The sequence below is a fragment of the Parambassis ranga genome, chromosome 6 (genome assembly GCF_900634625.1).
Source record: "Parambassis ranga chromosome 6, fParRan2.1, whole genome shotgun sequence".
In the NCBI taxonomy this organism is placed as follows: domain Eukaryota; kingdom Metazoa; phylum Chordata; class Actinopteri; family Ambassidae; genus Parambassis; species Parambassis ranga.
Genome location: NC_041027.1, coordinates 12,643,584 through 12,664,066, shown reverse-complemented (window position 1 = coordinate 12,664,066; position 20,483 = coordinate 12,643,584). Strand labels below are relative to the sequence as shown.

Here is a 20,483-nt window from a genome sequence, read left to right as displayed (position 1 = left end):
CCGGCTAGAGTGGGATTCGGGCCGTATCCTGTACACTGCGAATCAGGCTATATCTAGCTTGATTTCAATCCACCTCTCTGAGGTGGATCTAGCCGGATTGGCTCAAATGTGGATCAGGTCTGAACGCAAATGCAGCTAGCGAATCTGGCTAGCAACGTGATACTTCCAGTTAGTGACGTGATACTTCCAGTTCGCAGGGACAGTGTCCTGGTCGTGTACAAAAGCTCTATAAACTGCTTTTTGAACTGGAAAAAAACGAAGGAACGAGCGACACAGGACAAAAAAATGCACGACACATGCGCACACGCAGTCGTACCACGGCCTGAACGGACTCTGTATATTACGAGGCGCCACCTAGTGGTTTGGAGGACCGCAAAAAGGCCGGATTCAGTGCGGACACAGATTTGAAAATATGTCTGAACATATCCAGTTTAAATCTGGATTCAATCCTATTCTAGCTGGATTCACTTTCTCCAGTGTGAACGGGGCCTTTTGTGAGTCAAGCTTCAAAAGTACAGCTGCCATAATAGACCGAAAACAATTTGTATCAAGTATTATTGCTGGTGTTTTGAGTCATCAGTGACTATCAACTCGTAATCTGTGTAAAAACTGACATCCATTTACCAGTTAATGTCCAGAAATAAAAAAGCTGCATCTCTAAAAGTTGTTTGTGTGGTGCTCCCAACTGGTGAATGGTACAGTCTGGTATTTTCGACTTTAATTCGCCACCTGAATGCTAATATGGCTGCATGGGCAGTAGTGGAAGCTCATGTACCCTCATTCCTACTGGACTTTAATAGCACATACAGCAAAGCAGGATTTAGCAATAAGCTGCCCTCAATTAAAATCATTTAAATCACAACCAAAGGGTGAGTCTTAGGCCACTGACGTGGTTTGATGAGTCACATAAATCCCCTTTTCTCTCCTCTCCCTTCTCTCCTGACAACCTGCGGGCTGAAGTACAAAGAAGAAAGGAGAGCTTGGCGTGCGTAATGTGTAAATACAGAGCATTACGCACAAGTTTTCATAGTGAATTCCCAGATTTGCGTCATTTGGAAGCACAAAATAACAAAATGACGAAATGCCTCCCTCAAAATTGTGGTTTTCAAATTCTTCAGCTCTCGCTGTATCTGCATTTTGTGCCCAAAAATGCAAATGCTCCGACTGCCTGAGGCGCGTCGGGATTTGGAAAGCAATGGATCAATCCGCAAATATGTGCCGTGATTTAACAAAACTACAGGACATATTTGAACAGTTGTAATATATTTTAAAGAAAAAACCATGAGTGCTTTTACAGAACCCGTCGTAGCTGACGGGAGGTGCAGAGTAAAAAGTGGGCGTAGAGGTCCTGGATCCGTTCAAACACGACGGAGCGTGGAGAGGGGCTTTGCTCATCTGCCTGGACACGCACATGAAGCTGTGATCCACAGCGCCGCAAACGTGTCTCACACCGCAGACTGCCGTGCGCCCGGCGCAGTTTATTTTAAAGCCCACCCGTGTCATGCGTGCGTCAGAAGACTGCGCATCCTGGAGGCTATACGGTGCACACGCACACACACACGCTGAGAGAGGTACCAAAGCTTAAAAACAACCGGGGATTTTATAACAGGTGCACTAAGTGACAGAATCTGCACCCTTTACCCCACATGCTCCAGTGAGGAGTGTTTCTACTACAGCCCAAAGCTCCCTGCAAAAGTTAAAGATCATCCATCTGTGGATGTATTTCAAGCACCAGAGACACACATATAACTCACCTGATATGCAGACAATAAAATTAGCTTGAAGAATGATCAGTATTTCCAAAATTATATCCATCCTCTGTCTTCATTCCACGCACATCACGCAGAGATTAGAAAAAAGGGGGGAATAATTCAGACACGGAGCTGTATCAGATGCTGATGTACTGTCCTCCCAGGCTGGATCCCGCTGTACACCTTCCACCAGGTATTTTCCACGCCAGACACATAGCAGGTGACCAAAACAACCTGAGAAATCAACGCTGCACGTTCCCACTGATAAATGTACAAATTCCAAAGATGGACTTTCAAAAAAAGAAAGAAAAAAAACTCCACAGACACGCTGCGATCCTGTCAGTTCACAGTATTATTCCAGCGCGCCCTGGTACGGACACATCCAGCCATCCAAACCCCGGTGTGCCGTTTCACAGAGTCACTTCTTACCACGGAAAGTCACACATGATCGCTTCAGGAAAATATCTGCGAGTGAAAAGAGAGAGAGAGAGAGAGAGAGAACAGCGTGACTGAGAAAGCGTGGATGAATATGGTGGGACAGCTGTGGGCTCGGTCTAACACCTGGAGACGCCTCACAACTCAGCAAACTCGCATCGCCAGGTGGCGAGCCTCGAATCGAGACTTGTGCCTTTCAGCGTCAAGTTTTACTCGATGACATCAGCACTTCCGCCAGGAGCTGTCAAAATAAAAGCACCGCTTCTACGCGCAGTAAAATCCTGTAAGTATAAAAGTGTCGCAGGAGAATTTAGAGATTTGAAAAGATTTTTTTCCAACATCCTTTAGGTTGTGCAAAGAACAGAACGAGTGCAAAACCCAAACAAATAAATGTCCTGAGACCCACAATGGAAATAAACTTGTATACGGTGGAGCTACTGATTCACGCTTTTAACTAAAAAAACATGTACATAAATACATCGTTATAAACATAACAATCTATTTGTGCACATTTGTTTATCATTCTTTGTCGTTTAATAGTGACATGCTTTTATTTTTCATCCACACTTGCACAACTTCCGGTCAAGATGCGCCTGCTTACGTGTAACTTGACAGAGGGACACTTCTCACACACCCTGAGCACGGATCTGTCTGATTTACAGACTTCCTGAGTAAATACAAGATGAAATGTGTGTTTTTCTGTGAGAACAAGGACGCATCAGTCACAGCGAGTGGGAAATCAAGTCTTTGCGATTAATATAAAAGATCAGAAAACTCATAACCGCGGAGCTTCGACGCACCGTAGAATATCCGGAAACAGGACTGTGCGTCAAGACCGGAGCAGTTCTTAGCGCAGAGAAAACGACCGGCGCTGGTGTCCAGGGACACCGCGGGCACCGAAGTGACGCTGTTTGCGGGTTTGCGGATTCATGAGGAGCGAGCGCGCCACCGAGAGGCGCATGCATGTCTCAGTGGAGAGAAGCGGGGGTGCGCACAGGTGGATTAAAAAAAACGCACTGCTTGGTGTTGAACTATTGTGTCTGTTGGATGGATCATGAAGTCGATTTAAGGAAGGTTCTAGAATCACCGGAAAGACAATTAACCTTAGAGAACCTCAGCTGGCGCACAGTCATTGATTTCCCCGCCTTGTGCCTCTAACAGGTCAATGAGTCCCAAATGGAACGTGAAGCACACACTCTCCACATTTATTCTGTCCCTTTCAAATTAAAAGTATGCATGATTCTACCAAAGTTGAATATTTTATCATTGGCCTAAAATATTGTTACATGCACTAAAATATTCAGTATATGGGAACACAATGAGCTCCTCAGGGGTACTGTGTTAGCCTATTTTCATATTAGGACATCACAGACCGAATGTTCTCCAACACCACTATCATCAATGTGTCTTTAAGCAGATTTCTCACATGTGGGGAGCTGGAGGGACACCCTGGACACAATTAATAAATATATATATATATATATATATATATATGTATATATATATATATATATGTATATATATATATATATATATATATATATATATATATAATCAGTGGTGGAATTCGTGGAATTCGTTACTGTACTTAAGTAATTTATGTATTTGTACTTTACTTAAGTAAAAATAATAGTGCATACTTTATACTTTTACTCCATTACATTTAGCAGCTATTATCTGTACTTTCTACTCCACTACAAATTTTTACAATGTCTGTAGTTACAAGTACATTTATGAATACAGTTGTGTTCATACAGCTGTGCTGGACTGATGAGAGGTCAGACTCTGCATGGAGGTGGTGTCACGCTGCCAGCTGTGTTTCTATAATGAGCCTCAGTCATGATGCCGGTGCTCTGGCTCAGTGAGCTAACTAGTTAGCTGCTGTCTGCTAACACAGGTCCATCCATTAATGTCTGATGAACATGAATCATAACATGAATCTACAGCAGGAACACTGACACAGTAAACATGCTGAATGCCTGTTTGTTATCAGCAGCCTCTCTGTTCACTTGATGCCCACAGCCTGCCTCATGACACACAGACCTGTCCATAGCTGCTTCTGGACTGAACATGGACATTAACTACACATGCTCCATTTTCATTTGAGATGATTTCTTTGATTATTTTAACCTGTTCAGATCCTTTGCAATGGAAATCAATAATATATATTCAGTGCGTGAGTACTTTTACTTTTAATACTTTAAGTACATTTAAAAGTACTTAAGACTTTTACTTAAGTAGGATTGTTGATGTAGCATTTCTACTTTTACTTAAGTATATATTTTGCTGGGTAATTGTACTTTTACTTCCTCCACCACTGAATATAATGATAATATATAATATAATGATAATGTATATCATAAAACATTACAGCCATTGCAGTAAGTTCAGTTGAAATAACAGCTGATCCGCATTTAATAGCACAAACTCTACCATGAGCCAACAGCTCACTTTTTTTTACCATGCTAAAAGAAGGAGCACTTTCTCCTTAGAGTCCTCCTGCGTGTCCCCATGGACCTCCTTATCGATCAGCCATTGAAACATGAAGGCCTTTTTTCATCCACATCGTGTGGATCAAACGTTAGGGACCACCTGAGACAGGTTTTTGGTCTTTTTTCAGTGGATGTCATGACACGAGACAACATCATTACAATGCTGAACTAATATTCCACTGCTCCAATATAGTCCTACAGCTGTCACTTTACATTCTGACAAGCACATACAGCTCACTATTGATCCCTCCTTGACAAAAACAAGGCTTACTCAAGGATCTTGCCTGTTCATTGAAATGCAAGCAGCTACAGTGCAAAGATGCAAAGCTAGCTGTTGATGCTCTCACTGACCACTGAAGTGAAAAACACTGAATCTTTCACTCCATCTCTTGGACACATTTCTGAATCCTTAAATATCGTCCAAAGGTGTTTTGTTTTTTTTTGAAGGTATAAAGACTTAATGCTATGATTTTCCTCCGTTTATCCCTTTGCCGCTTATGGTCTTTGTGATGTTCCAAGTAACAATGGCTGAGCAGGAGGTAGAGAATGACGGGCAATCAATACCATACACAGCCTGTTTTTTTTCAAGTGGCACTTTTCTACATCAAAATGATACATCCCCTCAGATTCCCTCGGTCCCTTCGGACCTTGATGCTTTTTACCCATCAAGACTCATCCGGTGTCTCTTTCCTGCATTGTGTGAAGCTGCTTCTTTCAAAGGTTACTCCAACCAGAAAGCACACAATGAAACCTCCTGTTTTAAGCCCAGATATGATTGTTATTCAGCTGACATTGGTCTCCATGCTGCTGGCACGAGGAAGGAAATTGCTCTTCTCACAACTCATCCTGCCATCGACGTGCTCCCTGATTCACTCTGTCACTGCTGATAAATATGATCTTTTCACGATTATAGCCGGATTAGGAAAAATCCGCTGCATAATGTTGAGATTCGTACAAAAACAAATGGGCTGACTTGTTATTCAAATGCTGTTTGGAAGCTTCCCAGAAGCAGATTAGATTAGATTACACCTTAATTCCAAACTTTAAATTGGTCTAAAGGCTAAATTTCCAGAGCTTCTCCCTCTTTAGACAGATAACTTCAGTACCTGTTGTAAATGTTTATTATGGGCAAAAATAGCAAGGATTGTTCACAGCAAACAACATTCCACAGAGACCACATTCATTTACCTTCTCTTTTTAGTAGGGATGCACCGAAATGAAAATTCTTGGCCGAAACCGAAAACCGAAAATGAGGAATCAAAGGCCGAAAACCGAAACACCGAAAAAAACAAACATATTATGCCAATTATTAGTACCATTGCATTTATGGCTATAACTGTGTTCTAACCTCACTAAAATCAAGGCATTGCAAATGCACAACTTAATATCAATGTTTCAAAGAATAAAGAAATTGAAAATATTTATTTAGCACATTCAAACAATGCACAATATAAAATAAAATAACTTAGCTTGACCCCACTCGTGTACATTATGTGTACATCTTATTTAAATAGGGCCAGTGCATAAATAAACATTTTGTCAAATTAAAAAAAAATGTCCAGCAGAAAAATAAATCTGATATCACATACATAGTAAATCAGAACAGAACAGCCTGTCTGTGATTGTTTGAGGCACTCTAAGCGGGTTCTTCATCTCCAAGCGACCTGGATCATTTCTTGTGCGCGCTGCTTTATTCCCACATCCAAGTATGATCTTTATAACGCGGATCAATACCGTGATGAAGTGCAGAGAAGCCGAGTAGTGAAACGCGTGCTGACGGACTATGAGTGTACTTTTTAACGTTTTCACTCCACGGTTCTGCTCAACCTTGTTGCTTAGAAGATGCTTTAGTGCTGCGTTTAAAAGAATAACGTCAGCTGCAGATGCATCAGAGGAGCGGATCTCTTTAGTTAGCTGCTCAAATGGAGCAAGAAAAGACACCGCAGACATGCTGGAGCGTCGTCATCACAACATCTTGTTTTGGCCGAAAACCGAAAATGCACTTTTGGGCCGAAAATATTTGGTGGCCGAAAATTCGGTGCATCCCACTTTTTAGTGTCAAAATATCAGGTATTGTCATTAAATCTATTGTTATATACATTCTACATATACAAGCATCCTTATGTTCCGTTTGCTTAAATATAACCACGAGTCGTATTGGCCGGGTAATTTTATGGACCAAATGTGGCGGGTTTTCGTGTTGACCACGTCAGCCATTTCCACATAGCTTCAGATCACCAGCCAATAAGACGCAGCATAAACTCTCACTCCACTTTTTTTAATGTCCAACGGGTCAAGTGGAAATCTGATTTTGGTACTACTTCACGGCTTCCCTCCTTTAATATGATGCATAACAAGTGAGACCACATTTCAGCTGCTGGCACTCTGTTCTCACTTGTTGCTATGTGCAATTAAAAGTTTGCAAAGTTCACTAATTCCATTTGTGGACTTGATTCCAGATACTAGGGGGCAGGCAGATGTTAGGATCTACTCCAACATGATCAAGAGTCTGTCTTCACTCAAAATGAAGCAATTAATATTATGATCTCTTTAAACTCTTGGAAACAGGTAGGCATGCCTTCTAGGCTACACAGTAAACACTGTTACAGCTACATACTGCAGCAGAGGAGAGGAATAAGTAGGAGTGTGTCTGAAGGTTGTGGATGGCGCTTATATTCTATTCATTACTGGAGGTATTATTATCCCAGACGTCCGGTAGAAGTGTGGGTTGTTCCAATATCTGGAAATTCAAAAGTCTGTTGCGTCAGCACACACACGCACACGCACGCACACACGCACGCACGCACACACACACACACACACACACACACACACACACACACACACACACTCCTCCTCTGTGTCTTTTGTGTTTTACAGGCACATTAAAAGCACATTTGCAGCCCAGTCATGAGCGACGTGGTAGCAGATACTTCATGGTTGTACTTCACTTATTTTAATTAGTTCAAATCATGACAATCTTGCCACAGAGGAGAAGTGAAACTAGTGTTTCTGCTGTATAGATAAAAGTCAATAAGCGGTGAAACGCATGATGAAACGTTGAATTAATGTCCCGCCTGAAGGATGCTGAGGCTCCGACATTTTGGGTTATCTAATACTGTCGCCTGCAGCACTTTTTTACCTCATTGCTTGCACTTCAACTTGACTTTTCAATTCCTTTTAGCTCTTCAGGTGCTGCAGCACTTCATCATAACAGTTTGTGTGATGGTAAAACAGTGTCATAAACCACCACCCCTGCAGTCAAATTGTATGAACAACAGAGTACAGCTGGGATGAGCCCTAAAATCCCCAAATGTAGTTTAGCATTCTGGTTCTTTCCCACCAAACTCATTGCGACACAGCTGCTTTGTTTGTAAACACAGGGAGATTGGCTCGTTTTTCAGCCTTCAAGTGGCCACACAAGGAACTGCAGGTTTAGTGACGTTTCTCAGCCAAGGTTATTAGCTTAGTCACAGTCACTGAATGCACAAGTTTAACACCATATGGCCTGAATGTGCAGGTAGTTGAAGCTGTAGATTTCAGCAAGTTATAACAGCTCCATGCCTTAACATTAACTACTGTATTTTCCGGACTATAAGTCACACTTTTTTTTCATCCTTTGGCTGGGTATGCGACTTATACTCAGGAGCGACTTATATATTAAAATATACAGTTAGTTAGCCTTGTGTCCTGACGTCCCACCACCTCCAGCTTGTCCACACTTTGCATTCCGAGCATAGGTGACGCACCTGAGCCTCAGACCTCACCTGGCAACAAAGAAATTCTATTTTCTGATTGGTTGATAGGTTGCTAATTCCAGACAGCTATATGAGCGCACAGTAGTCTGCCTTTGACTCATTTACAGGATGTTTATCGGAGTTACTGTGCGGTGAAGCTAATCATTTCTCCGCGTAAGAACTTGTGTGTCTCACTCTCCATGTCCTGCAGCCGCACAACTTAAGTTAAGAGGAATTCAAGATGCAATGTAATGCAAAAAAAATGTAGTGATTTACGCTGGCACGCTGGTGTGACTAATAGTCCGGTGCGACCTATATATGTTTTTTTCTTCTTCATTACGCATTTTTAGCCTGGTGCGACTCATAGTCCGGAAAATATGATACTCAGTTATGTGACTATAATCACAGTCTTAAGATGTTGTTAATAAAGAAGAAATGAGCAGCTGAGTTGACAGCGGTGCTCTGACTCCCAAGCAGGTAAAAGCTGCTGATGCTGAAAATATACATAAAAAGTGTTAACTTAAAAAAATCAATAATAATATTTCAAAGACAATAACCATTGTGTGAAGCCTACAAGCTGAGAACAAACTATCTACTACCTAAACTGATAATCATCCAGTGATAATATCCGAGTAAACTGTCAACACTTGAAGATTTGAACGTCTTTGAGATGCATATCCATTTTCATGCAGTCATTAGTCTTTGGCTTCGGTGCTTTCCAAACACATTTGGCGCATTTTCCATATGAGCAGCACGGCTCCTCTCAGATGTTCAAATCTTCCCACAGTTGTACAGACACCGGCTTTGTAACGGGATTAGTTTGGCCATCCTCTCCTAAACCCCCACCCCCACCCCCACCCCCCTGCATCTGAAATGGCCAGTCTTCACTGAGAGATTTTCTTGGTGAAAAACTGCATTTCTAACATTGGAAAATGTTTGAATGTAAGACATGGGATCAAATCCTGGCAGGAGGCAAATGTGAGAGAGACAGTCTTAATGTGTTTCTAATGAAAAGAAGGAGAAAGAAATGAAGTATCCTGGTTCTGCAGAACCCTGGATTCATAACATGCAGACTTCATAATTTGCAGGTATGGCTGTGCTCGTGAGCCTGATCGATATTCTTGAGGTTCAGAGGCCAAATTTATGCAGATGAAAGACACTAATTATGCTCATGCCCGTGTGAGGAAGAATGACTGGGTTGCTAATGGGAAAATCAAAACACATTAAGGACAGCCAAATGATTTTATTTTTCTTCAATGACTTTGCCTTCTCAGAAACAGATGGAGGAAGGAAGGCAGGGAGAGAGATTAGCAGCATGGAGGAGAAAAGGGGGGAGAAAATGCAACATGGTGAAAGATTTCATTTGGGCTAATTATGATTAATTCAAATGTATCTGTCCACAACGGCCAGGTCTCATTATTATGCAGCCAGGGTTTTGTTTTTCCTCTTGTCGTGCTGCTGTAAACAGACAGCTTTTCTCTGTCCTCGGGAGGATCCAAAGTGTCCATCAAAGACAGATTTATAATGGCACCGTGGGTGCATTAGGGAAAAGGGCACATATTTGACTTTTTGTTGACATTAAATCTGTACTGTGACAAAACAAAAGTGTCAAATATTGTTCCTATGTGTCCATGCTGAATATTCAGATCCCATAATTATAGAGCCCTAATTGGCTCTGGATTGGTTAAAGTCCTGCTTCATTAAAATATAGGACTTTGTTTTTTAAATCATAGTATTTCTGAGTACAGGTTCTCTCCTTAAAAGCTTATTTGTGGGGTCCCTTAGGCTGCACTCAACCTCATCTTACATTCAACCTACATACTGCCTGGTGGACATCTTTTAAGAGTACAAAACATCCACCTTTATGTTGATGACACCCAAATCTATTTTAGCGCTGACCCCAAAAGTTTAATGAGATTCTGTCCCTCTCACTCTCTCTTTTAACCGCCTGGAGGACATCCAAAGGAAAGAAAGGACAGCTGCTAATGTTTTACAGATATACCCACAAAAATGAGATGCTTCTAATTGACACTGATGGTACTGACTCAACACATCGCTGAGAAATATGGTTCGTAATCTTGACAATGACACCTGAACCTTTCTGGAATTGCAGTTCCCCACACAGCCACAGGGGCTTACCTCATAAGCAAGTCAATTTCAATTTCTCCAAAAAAAATAAACACTTTAAAACCAGCAAAAAGAGCTTTAGCTCCATTTCCTGCAACTGTTCTCAAAACTTCATATCTATCTATGTAATGTCCAGTGGTGCAGAAAAAACACATTTGCCATCAGACCATCAGGCAAACTGTTTGGTTAATGGACAGCTGTTCCTTTTATTCACACTTTTAACCCTTCATTTCCAGTCTAAATGAGCACACTGATGCTTGTGTGTCAGAAATAAAGACGTATAAGGAGCGCATGAGATCTCCATTTAATCAAAAACCTATTCTCCCATTGTGACTGACAGCACATTAAACCAAACTGTGCTTCCTGAAGGACGGTAAGCAACGACAGTCATCAGCTGATTAAATGAGAGCTCTTCATGGGCAGATGTTTCTGACTAATGGAACGACAAATACGTATTTGATTGCATTAAAGTTTATTTTTCTTTACTGCTGTGCCGTTTCTGATGCCATGTCATACCATTTAATTAGAAGAGGTGACTGGCTGGATTGGAGTGGTTTATATAAAAGACTCATTTGCTGATAAATGGCTTGAAAAAAAAGAAAAGAATGACATCAGAAAGAGCTTTTCTTTGAAGCCTTCACGCATCAGGTCACATTTACACACCCACTTTGAAAGGGTTAAATGTGCTCTAAGAAAAGGAAATCTCTGAGGGTAACTGGTGGCTCTTCAGCCCTTGATAGTTAAGATGCTGAAGCGTCAGTCGTGCAAATCATTGCACCGCTTGGAAAGAGATTACCTGATAGCTGTTAAACCTGAATCTCTCAATCAGCAAATGATGGAGTTTAAAAATATCCACCATGCGGGCAGCTTGAAGCCACTAATGGGAATTGTTTCATCTGCACACAAATGGCTCAATCAGTCGATGTGAAAATGTTTTGATCAATAAAATACCTGTTAAACACAATTATGAGTTCTTATCTGTATTCAGTGGGATGTGGTTTAGTAGCCACTTCAAATAGATTGTCTGGTATGTAAATTTGTTTCCAGCTTTTTGATAAAATTTAGAAAGTCTTAGAACGTTTTGGCCCGTTTCCTCGAGTGCACTGCTTCGCCATCCCATACTGATACTGAAAAAGCCTCATCCAGGTCTCGAACCCAGGACCTCTTGCACCCTAACCGACTATCATACTCCAGAACAAAGGGCTGTCAACCAGTCCCCCTTCGGCAGTTTCATTGTCCTTAGCCAGTCGTTAAACACACCTGGCTCAGTCAGCCAGAACATCACAGGTAATTATGGAAACATTTAGTGCTATTGTTTTTTAAGTTTTACCCAGACCAACCCACTGAGGTCTGCAACCACATATAAACCATGTTTCCCCACCAAACAGAACTGATGAAGCTGCTTGGATGAGCAGCGAAACGTCTTCAAGAAAACTCTACAAGTCCAGACGCCTTGCTTCAATCTTCTCTACGTATGATGACCTGGATGACTGAGAATCTTCATCAACATCATACCCCTACACTACAAGCCAGAGAGCCAGTCTCTGCAGCATTATGCTACATTAATCCACGGAAAACATGCTAACTTTGACAGCCCTACTAAATATGTATCCGAGTCCTCATCGGGAGGTATCGTCTGATTCCGATCAAGTCTGACATCACGTAACCGGGCCCGATTTCGGGACATCCCTAACATATATATATCTATCTCTTAAATCAAACAAAGTAATACACCTCCACAAATGATACACCTTATAAAATCCATATTGTTCTTATGGTGAGATTTTAGGTTAGGAAAACACAGTTTTGGTTAAATATTGATGTGAGTGCAGTCAGGACCCCCAAATGCTTCACTGCAAATCTTTCTCTAACTAACTGAAATACCTTTGAAGTCTGACCGACTGGGGATGTGAGGCCCAGCCTCCGGTGTCCCTGTAGAGATAGTACAGAGACACACAGCAATCAATTTTATCAGCTTAGTCAACACACCGAACCTCCTGGACCCGGTGCAGCAGCTGCTCCTCAGTTCAAACTAAGCCTCTGCTCCGAACATCGTAATTTAACCCAATTAGAGCGGTGGTTGGTTTATATGTTGGTGTTAGTGACTGCTTAGCTGATAACCAGGGAAACAATGGGCAAGAACAGAAATGTGAACAACTGTAGCATAACTGACAAAAGGATTTTTCCCACGTGCAGTGTGCACACGTTATACCTTCTAATAAGACGCCTGTGTTCTGACTGGAAGCTGCCATATGCAGGTGCATCTTAGAATATTGTGAAAAGCTCAATATTTTCCATCAGTTATTTAAAAAAGTACAACTTTCATATAGTCTATATTGCATGACAGAGAAAGGGAAATATTTTCAAGCTGGATTTCTTTAAATTCTGATGATTATAGATTTTTTTTTAAAAAAAGAAGAAATCAAGTATCCAGCATGAGTCGAATATTTTATGTGGTGTTCAGGTCAGATGGTCCGATCAGTTTTGGTGGTAGCAGTTTAAAGAGGTGCCACGTCCTGCTGGAAAAGGAAATGGGCTTATCAGCAGATGAAGCGTGAAGCGCTCTGAAATCACCTGCTCGATGCCGCATTAACTTCGGACTTGATAAAGCACAGTGGAGACAACAAGCACCCTTCATCTTATCCCTCCTCATGCCTCAAGTAGCAGTTTGAGCCACACTTTTTTCACCCATCAACAAAACCAGATCCACATTCTGTGTGTTTGTGGAAGACTGTCGGTTAGACTGTTTATGTGTTCATTGCCAATCGGTCCCCAAATGAAAAGAAAAAAAAAAGAGAAGATCAAATTAAAGTAAAATTGATTTTTGCTTCCTGCACTGAAGAAAACACACATTTGCCGATGCGAGCGGGCTCACAGGACATCAACCAGCTCATTTACCTGCTCTCATCATTAAAAACTATGATTGTCTTTTATGAATAAGACAGTTTATGATATATGAGGGGGAAAAAAAACATTTTTAGGTTTCCACTTATTGCCACTTGTTATTTCAGGACACCAAAGCTGCAGTGTCTTTGTAGAATAGTGATGAAGTTCAGTGTATTTGCAACATAATACTACACTGTAAAACTCTCACGTCTCTGTTTATCAAGCAAAACAAGAAAAGTTAATGGACTGTTTTATTTGCAATTATATCAGATTGTTTAAGTAATTTGAAGTAGGACAATAAAATAATGGATGTTAATATTGAAACTTTTAGATGTTTAAAAACCTCCGTATTCAATCTGAATATAAGGAACCTTTAGATATGATTTGGTTGGTTGCAAAACACCATGCAGCTCATCTATAAATTCTGTGAAATGAATGTATAATTAAAAATATATAAGCACATCTCTGCTTTCACTGTTGTCCTGTTCACGCTCCGGTGAAGAGGCTATTTCAGACCACATAAATGGATCTGTTAAAATATTTCTTGGTGCAGTGCAGTATAGATTTCAGGTCCCACACAGTAGTACTGAGCCATGGAACATTTGTTAAAGGCCTGCAGGGAAATCTGAATAACTTTGTGGGCTTCTTTTGCTATAATGTTCCTTTTTTCTTCATCGTCTTCTCCCTTTGCTGTGTTTTTGTTCATTGGTCCCTGTCACACCCACAAACTGTCCTGCTGTTTTATAAACTCAGAATATGATCAAGAGTTGTTTGACTCAGCATGAGTGTGTTGTCTTCCAGTGTTTTGTTTTTTTGCCCTCCAGTTCTCCAGATTAGGTCAAATGTAGAGATTATTCTAATGTCCTAAAATAAGAAATAACTGATAAAAAAATCTGAAGGAAATAATTTCCTAGAGTTTCTAGCTGCAGGTGGCTGGCAGTATATTGAAAAGCTCTCTAAAAAAAAAAAAAAACACCATAAAAAAAAGCAAACTCAGAAATCCAAAGAATGGCGAATTGCTGAGGAATGATGATGAAACTGAAACTGAAAGCAGGGCAATGCTTCCATATTTTTTTGATATTGGTTGCAGTTTGATGGCTGGTTGGCAGTTTTTGTGTGTATTTTTACTGCTTTAAAAAAAACACACATACCTGAATACACTGAGGACTCTATCACAACCTGTCTGACTATTTTATTTTATTTATTTAAACTATCAGCTTCTTGGTGATTCCTAAGAATATTTACTTCAACAATGTCAAAATGACTGCTTGCTAAGCAGCACAAAACAACAAAAGGTGAAGACGAAGGTGCCAGTGTGTGCTGCTAGAAGGATGGATGCTAAATGGGAGAACAATGCAGACATCAGGATAGCCACATTATTTTTTTTATGTGGCATTTAAAGGTAGGGTAGGAGATTTCATCCTGATGCACTTTTTGTTAAATTAGTGTAACTTCTCTTTACAATCCGATAGCAAACGATTAGTTCGGCAGTTTCGCATTAAAAAGAAGAATATGAATCATCTGTGGAAGCTATAAAACGCTAAAAACATCAGCCAATCCTCCGGGTGGACCCTGTGTGGAGTATTGGCTGGTTGTCACTCTCTTCCTGCTCTGCACGCACCAGAGAGGTGCGTGCAGAGCAGCTGCACTGTACAGACCGCAGCTCGTCTTCAGGTAATGCGCGTCCATGTGATTGGGGGGCGTGGCTTCGGGGTGAGCTCCGAGAGAAAGGGGCGTGTGTTTACGTTCCAAATCTGGCTGACTCATTGAGTTTTCAAAATCTCCTACCCTACCTTTAAGACACAAGTCCAAGTCTTAAAGTGGGCTGTAGTGGCCAGCTATTTGGTTGTAGCTTCTTAAGCTAGCTTGTTAGCATCATGACAACAGGAGGCTAAAGAGGCCAGCACAGCAATTCCACTGACTTTGTTTTCTTGTTACAGTAAGATAATGCTGCAGCACCTGGATGTCAGGCTTAATACAGAACAGCATTTATGAATCAGTGTACTGTGACTAAAAAGTAACTTATAATATGCATCATATTCAGTAGGGTTGCCTAGCAACTCAATGTATGCAATACTGTTTGTAACCATACATTTCAAGGCTGACAATCTTTTCTTACTGTATCCTGTATGTCAGCAAAAAGGATAAGAGCATATTTATGAAATCAGCGGTGCTTAATAAAAAGACAGTCCCACATTCTTCAGCCTTTAAGGCTTCCATCAACCAGGCAGAGAAGAAGTGAAATTCGATATGCACCACACTGCCTTATGGCGAGAGCTGCACTGCACTATGGAAACGAAACTGGCAAAAAAAAAAAAAAAAAAAAAAAAAAAAAACCCCACTGTGCTCCATAAATAAGTTTTCCTTGTGGGCAGCTCGGCAGGAGAGGTGGGTTTCTGTGAATACATATTTGAAAACTCTTCCCACCCACTCACCATTTGGCAATGGTAGACCAAACTCAGTGGCTTGAAATGATCATTTGCAGGTTTATTTATGAAAAGGCTTCACATGCAGGGAGAATATCACAGGTATGGAACATCACACTGATGCACAATACCAAAATCTACCCCCTGATCTGGAGACTTTTTGTGCACAGTGTTTAATCCTGGCTGTGAGTTCACTCTCAGTTGTCAGTGTGAGATTTTACTTTCTGTGTAAAACACAAGGTGACTTTGAGAGCAGAGAGCTAAGTTGTTAAAAACTGGCACATCAACTCAAATATCCCACATTTCATCTGATTAAAGAGGGGCGAGCAGATTACCTGTTCATAACCCTCCAACACTAAAGGGTATAATCTGGGATGAAAGAGCATAACACAATAGTGACAAGCTGCTGCTGAGGGTCACCCTGGGTCACAGGAGATAGTATGTCAGCCTGACAGGAACAGCTTTCACATTTCACATGCTGTCACTGACTGTCCTTTAGCCCTTTCCTTTATCCAAGCAGCAGAAGACAACCACATTTAAAAAGATGACAAAAATTAGCTCACAGCACCACCTGTAATTCCAGTTTATTACGGGTTTCTCCATTCTTTCATTGTAATTGCTGAGCTCTGAGTACTCATTGACCTAGTTAGAATCAGATGAGGTGAAGGCAAACACACACAGGTTGAACACAACTCATGTGAACACCATGTGAACAGCCACAGCCATATAGAATTATTTCCTACAATGCCATGTGGAAAAAATACAGAGCTGATTTTGTGAAAGAAAGGGAAAAAACTCCCATTCACAAGAACAAAACTTAGCTGGTCTAATACAGAAACATTCATGGTGGCATTTCCAAGATCTTAATCCTCATGCACTGTTCGGGACATTTTTGTCCTCTGAGAGGCCATAACTTTGGCCATAACTTTGTCAATATGTGAACAAATTGAATCATTTTTGCTCAACAAGCTTAATTTTACATACATTTTGTTAATATGATTTTAAAATTTTTCATAGGTCAACAGTACACTGTGGGCAAATTTTGGCCCGTTATGTGTTGTTCGGGACAAAAACGTCCCCTAACTTTAACGGTTTTAAAAATATATCAGATAAATATTTTTTTGAAATTTTTTTGCATAGACCTTTTAATTAACTTCAGTTCTAATCAACAGTAGTGAAAAAAATCATTTTCCCCCAGGATTTTAAAACCCTTTAATCACCAATTTTATAAGGGGTAGTGCAAATAAATGGAAAAAAAACACACAAAATGGCTAATTTTTAATAGAAAAGGTGAATGTGGACTGGATTTTTTTTAACCTTTATTACAGTCTTGGTCATGTCAAACATCAGTAAAAAAATTGACTTTATTGCATTATTAGTTTTTGCACAGCACTGGATTTTCATTTTTTCTCCCTAATGTGTTGTTCGTGGCCATTTTTGTCCCATAGACTTCCATTATAACCACAGTTTTTGACTGCACAGCCATGGCACTAAATAATCATGCATTCTTGATTATTGGTGGTTTACCCTGTTGGTAGGAGGTAAAATTTGTGATTTTTACAGTTAACAACTTAATGACCAAAATAAAATCCTGGGGGAAAATGATTTTTTCACTACTGTTGATTAGAACTGAAGTTAATTAAAAGGTCTACGCAAAAAAAAATCAAAAAAATATTTATCTGATATATTTTTAAAACCGTTAAAGTTAGGGGACGTTTTTGTTCCGAACAACACATAAGGGTAGTGTTTGCGAACAGTCCATGAGGGTTAAATCCAGGCAACTGGACTCAAGGATTGTTTTTTGAAGACGTTTCGCCCCTCCCCCAAGTGGCTTCTTGGGGGAGGGGCGAAACGGGGAAACACACACAGTGAAACAACTTACCCTGCTCTAAAGGGGAAAGCACGGATCGGATTATATATGCTTTTATTAAAACTGTAATTTGCCGGACAGCTACGTGCCTGCAGCAGAACCGCCGATGGTTCGAAATAATAAAGCCTCCTGTGAGGAAGTGCTGTCAGTGATGGGCATATGTGCATGTCTTAGGGCTGATGGTGGCCTATACACAGTGTTGGGAAGAATACTTTAACTATTCAGTTACAGAATACAGATTACATGCCCTAAAACATAATTTGTAATGTATTCTGTTACATTACTCAATCTGAGTATTCTGAATACTTGGATTACTTACTGAATTGCATTTTAAGTGATAGAGTGCAACAATCAGCCCCCTGCTTACTACTGTCAGGGATGAAATTCCCCTTGTTTCTTCTGATCACCTCCCGAGTTGGTTTGTGAGAAAGGAGCGGATAAATTCTGGTCTCAAAATTACAATTTATTAAACAATGAGGCAGATTCTGAGTCACAGAGCTCTGGGTTGTTGCAACACAAAGAACCAAACAAAAACAGAACAACCAACAAGAACAAACAACCACACAGCAACAACGAACAACGCAACAACCACTAGACATTGATATACCACAGGGGCGTTCCTGCCTGCAGGCCCCACAGGGGCATCTACTGCCCCCCCTGCAGACCCTGGGTCATAAAGCAAATAGACCATTAGTGTTTACTGCCTAATAAGGTGAAAGCTTCAATTCCTTAAATCTCATAGATTGTGAGTCCGATCTGGGGGTGACCATAAACTGGGTACTCAGGAGAAAAACACATTCCTTTAGAATCTGGCTTTTCTGCTGTCCTTACTCTGAATTTTTGGCCATCTCGTACCAACCGGAGCTCTCTCCAGAGAGCAGAAAAACAACTGATCTCATACTGCAGAAAACAAAGTTAAATGACACACTATGAAATTATTTCTTAATACATTCCGTATCCTGAATTTTAACAACAAATAAACACACATTATTAAGTAATATACTACTACTATACTATACAAAAATACTCCTCAACACTGCCTATACAAAGACACCAAGAAGCAACATTCTCTACTCGTACTTTCTACAGACGTGCTAACTGCTACTTGCTATAGCTCTTAAAGATGCTCTGCAACTTGCACCATAATTTGTAGATTGATTGGTTGGAGCTACCCTGTAATAGACGGTCACTGGCAGATGATACATCCAATTGGCTGTGCCTGTTTCTTCCAAACAGCTTCCTAGTGGAATTTAGCACGGTACAAAATATCAAAACTCACCTTACTCACTCATCAATAATCACACTTTCTCAGAATATTTGACATACATTGAGAAAACAGAAACTCTTTGACCCTATAATTCCGTCACAGGCTGACGGGTTTAGCTGCTAAATGTTACCAGCTCAATAAGAAAACAGCCATAAGGTTGCCAAAGCACTGGAGTGTACTATTAAAGGATAACACAGTGCATCTGCCTCCTCTGCTTTCTTCTCCTCAGGCCTCGCTCTAATTACATTAACCCTGGGGATAATTTAACTGAACAGCAATTAACAAATCACTGTTTAAAAGCTACTGCTCACCCTGCAGGGGAAACTTTTATTCCTGTGCGAACTTTAACAGTGTACCATTGTTAAATGTTTACAGATCCTGTGTTTATAGTCATATTTAGCCTTGAGGTAAATTTTGTGTGCAAGAAGAAAAAAAACAACAAAGATTCAGAGATAAGTGATGTCAATTTAAAAGACATCTCACTTATCAGACAGGCAGTAATATGCCTAGGAGCACCTGCTGCTGGTAAAATACACCATCGAGGTTGACTCATCATGCTTTGGCCTCTGAATCAGTGCAATAAGTGTGAGGTTAAGAGGGAGATGCCACCAGAGAAAAGGTTCATAGTGCCCTCCTGAATTCATAAGCATGCACAGGTCTCTCTCTCTTTAATCAACTCAGAGTCTCACTGTTGGATTTACTCTTAACGAAACAACAAGTTGACACCAGCAAAGGTGTTCCAATTGAATAACCCACCCATGGGTGAAATTGAGAGCCAGGACTCCTCTCTTTGCGATCAGATAATAAAGCAGGACCCATGTAAAGGTCTGTGGTGTGTTATTTGATATTAATGTCGCTGCATGCATCCCCTGATGAAGCTAATATAACCGCGTACATTACTCAGTCTTACACATTATCAAATCAAACAGAAAACTCATATAAATACACCTGACTCCAAATGATGCTAATGCGCAGCCTGTATGCCAAAGCCAATTTTCTATTTCAGTATGTTGAAAGATCAATAAGTGTGTTATCTGTGCCATTTCTTATTTATATTAGTGCTTTCGTGTTAGGCTGCAGCAGTGTTGACAGGCTTATTACTTCAGCAACTTAACAATATTGACATTAATTCTGCTAAAAAGCTTGCTGCCCTAATAAAACATATTTAATTTCAGTGGAGCAATATAGGCCAGGAATACTATCGATGTTCACACGCTGCATTAGTTACACTCTCAGCAGTATGTCGCTGTGTGTGTGTAACATCAGTCATACTTGTTGTGGTCGCAAATAATACAAATAGATGAGAGATCGATCTCTAAAAAGCAGTGGTGCTAAAATCTAACCTTGAAAGCTAAGGAACATATAATACTGTGGCTGCTTTAATCAGGTAAACCAAAGGGACACTAACAAAGCCGGATCACGGTCCGGGTCCAGGATCCAGAAGCCGTCCCATACGGACCCGAACGTACAGCCAAAACAGCAGGTTATTCTT

General features: G+C 40.6%; 1 protein-coding gene across 4 annotated transcripts in view; it reads right to left on the bottom strand.

Moving 5' to 3' along the window:
• The window catches only part of ca10a (carbonic anhydrase Xa), a 358,548-nt gene that overhangs the window by 163,199 nt on the left and 174,866 nt on the right, over positions 1 to 20,483 (bottom strand). For all 4 annotated transcript variants that reach the window (XM_028408223.1, XM_028408220.1, XM_028408221.1 and 1 more), the window contains one exon: positions 1,755 to 2,216. In XM_028408223.1, the coding sequence (XP_028264024.1) occupies positions 1,755 to 1,815 (61 nt within the window). In that variant the 5' untranslated portion in view covers positions 1,816 to 2,216. The remainder of the gene's footprint in view (positions 1 to 1,754; positions 2,217 to 20,483) is intronic.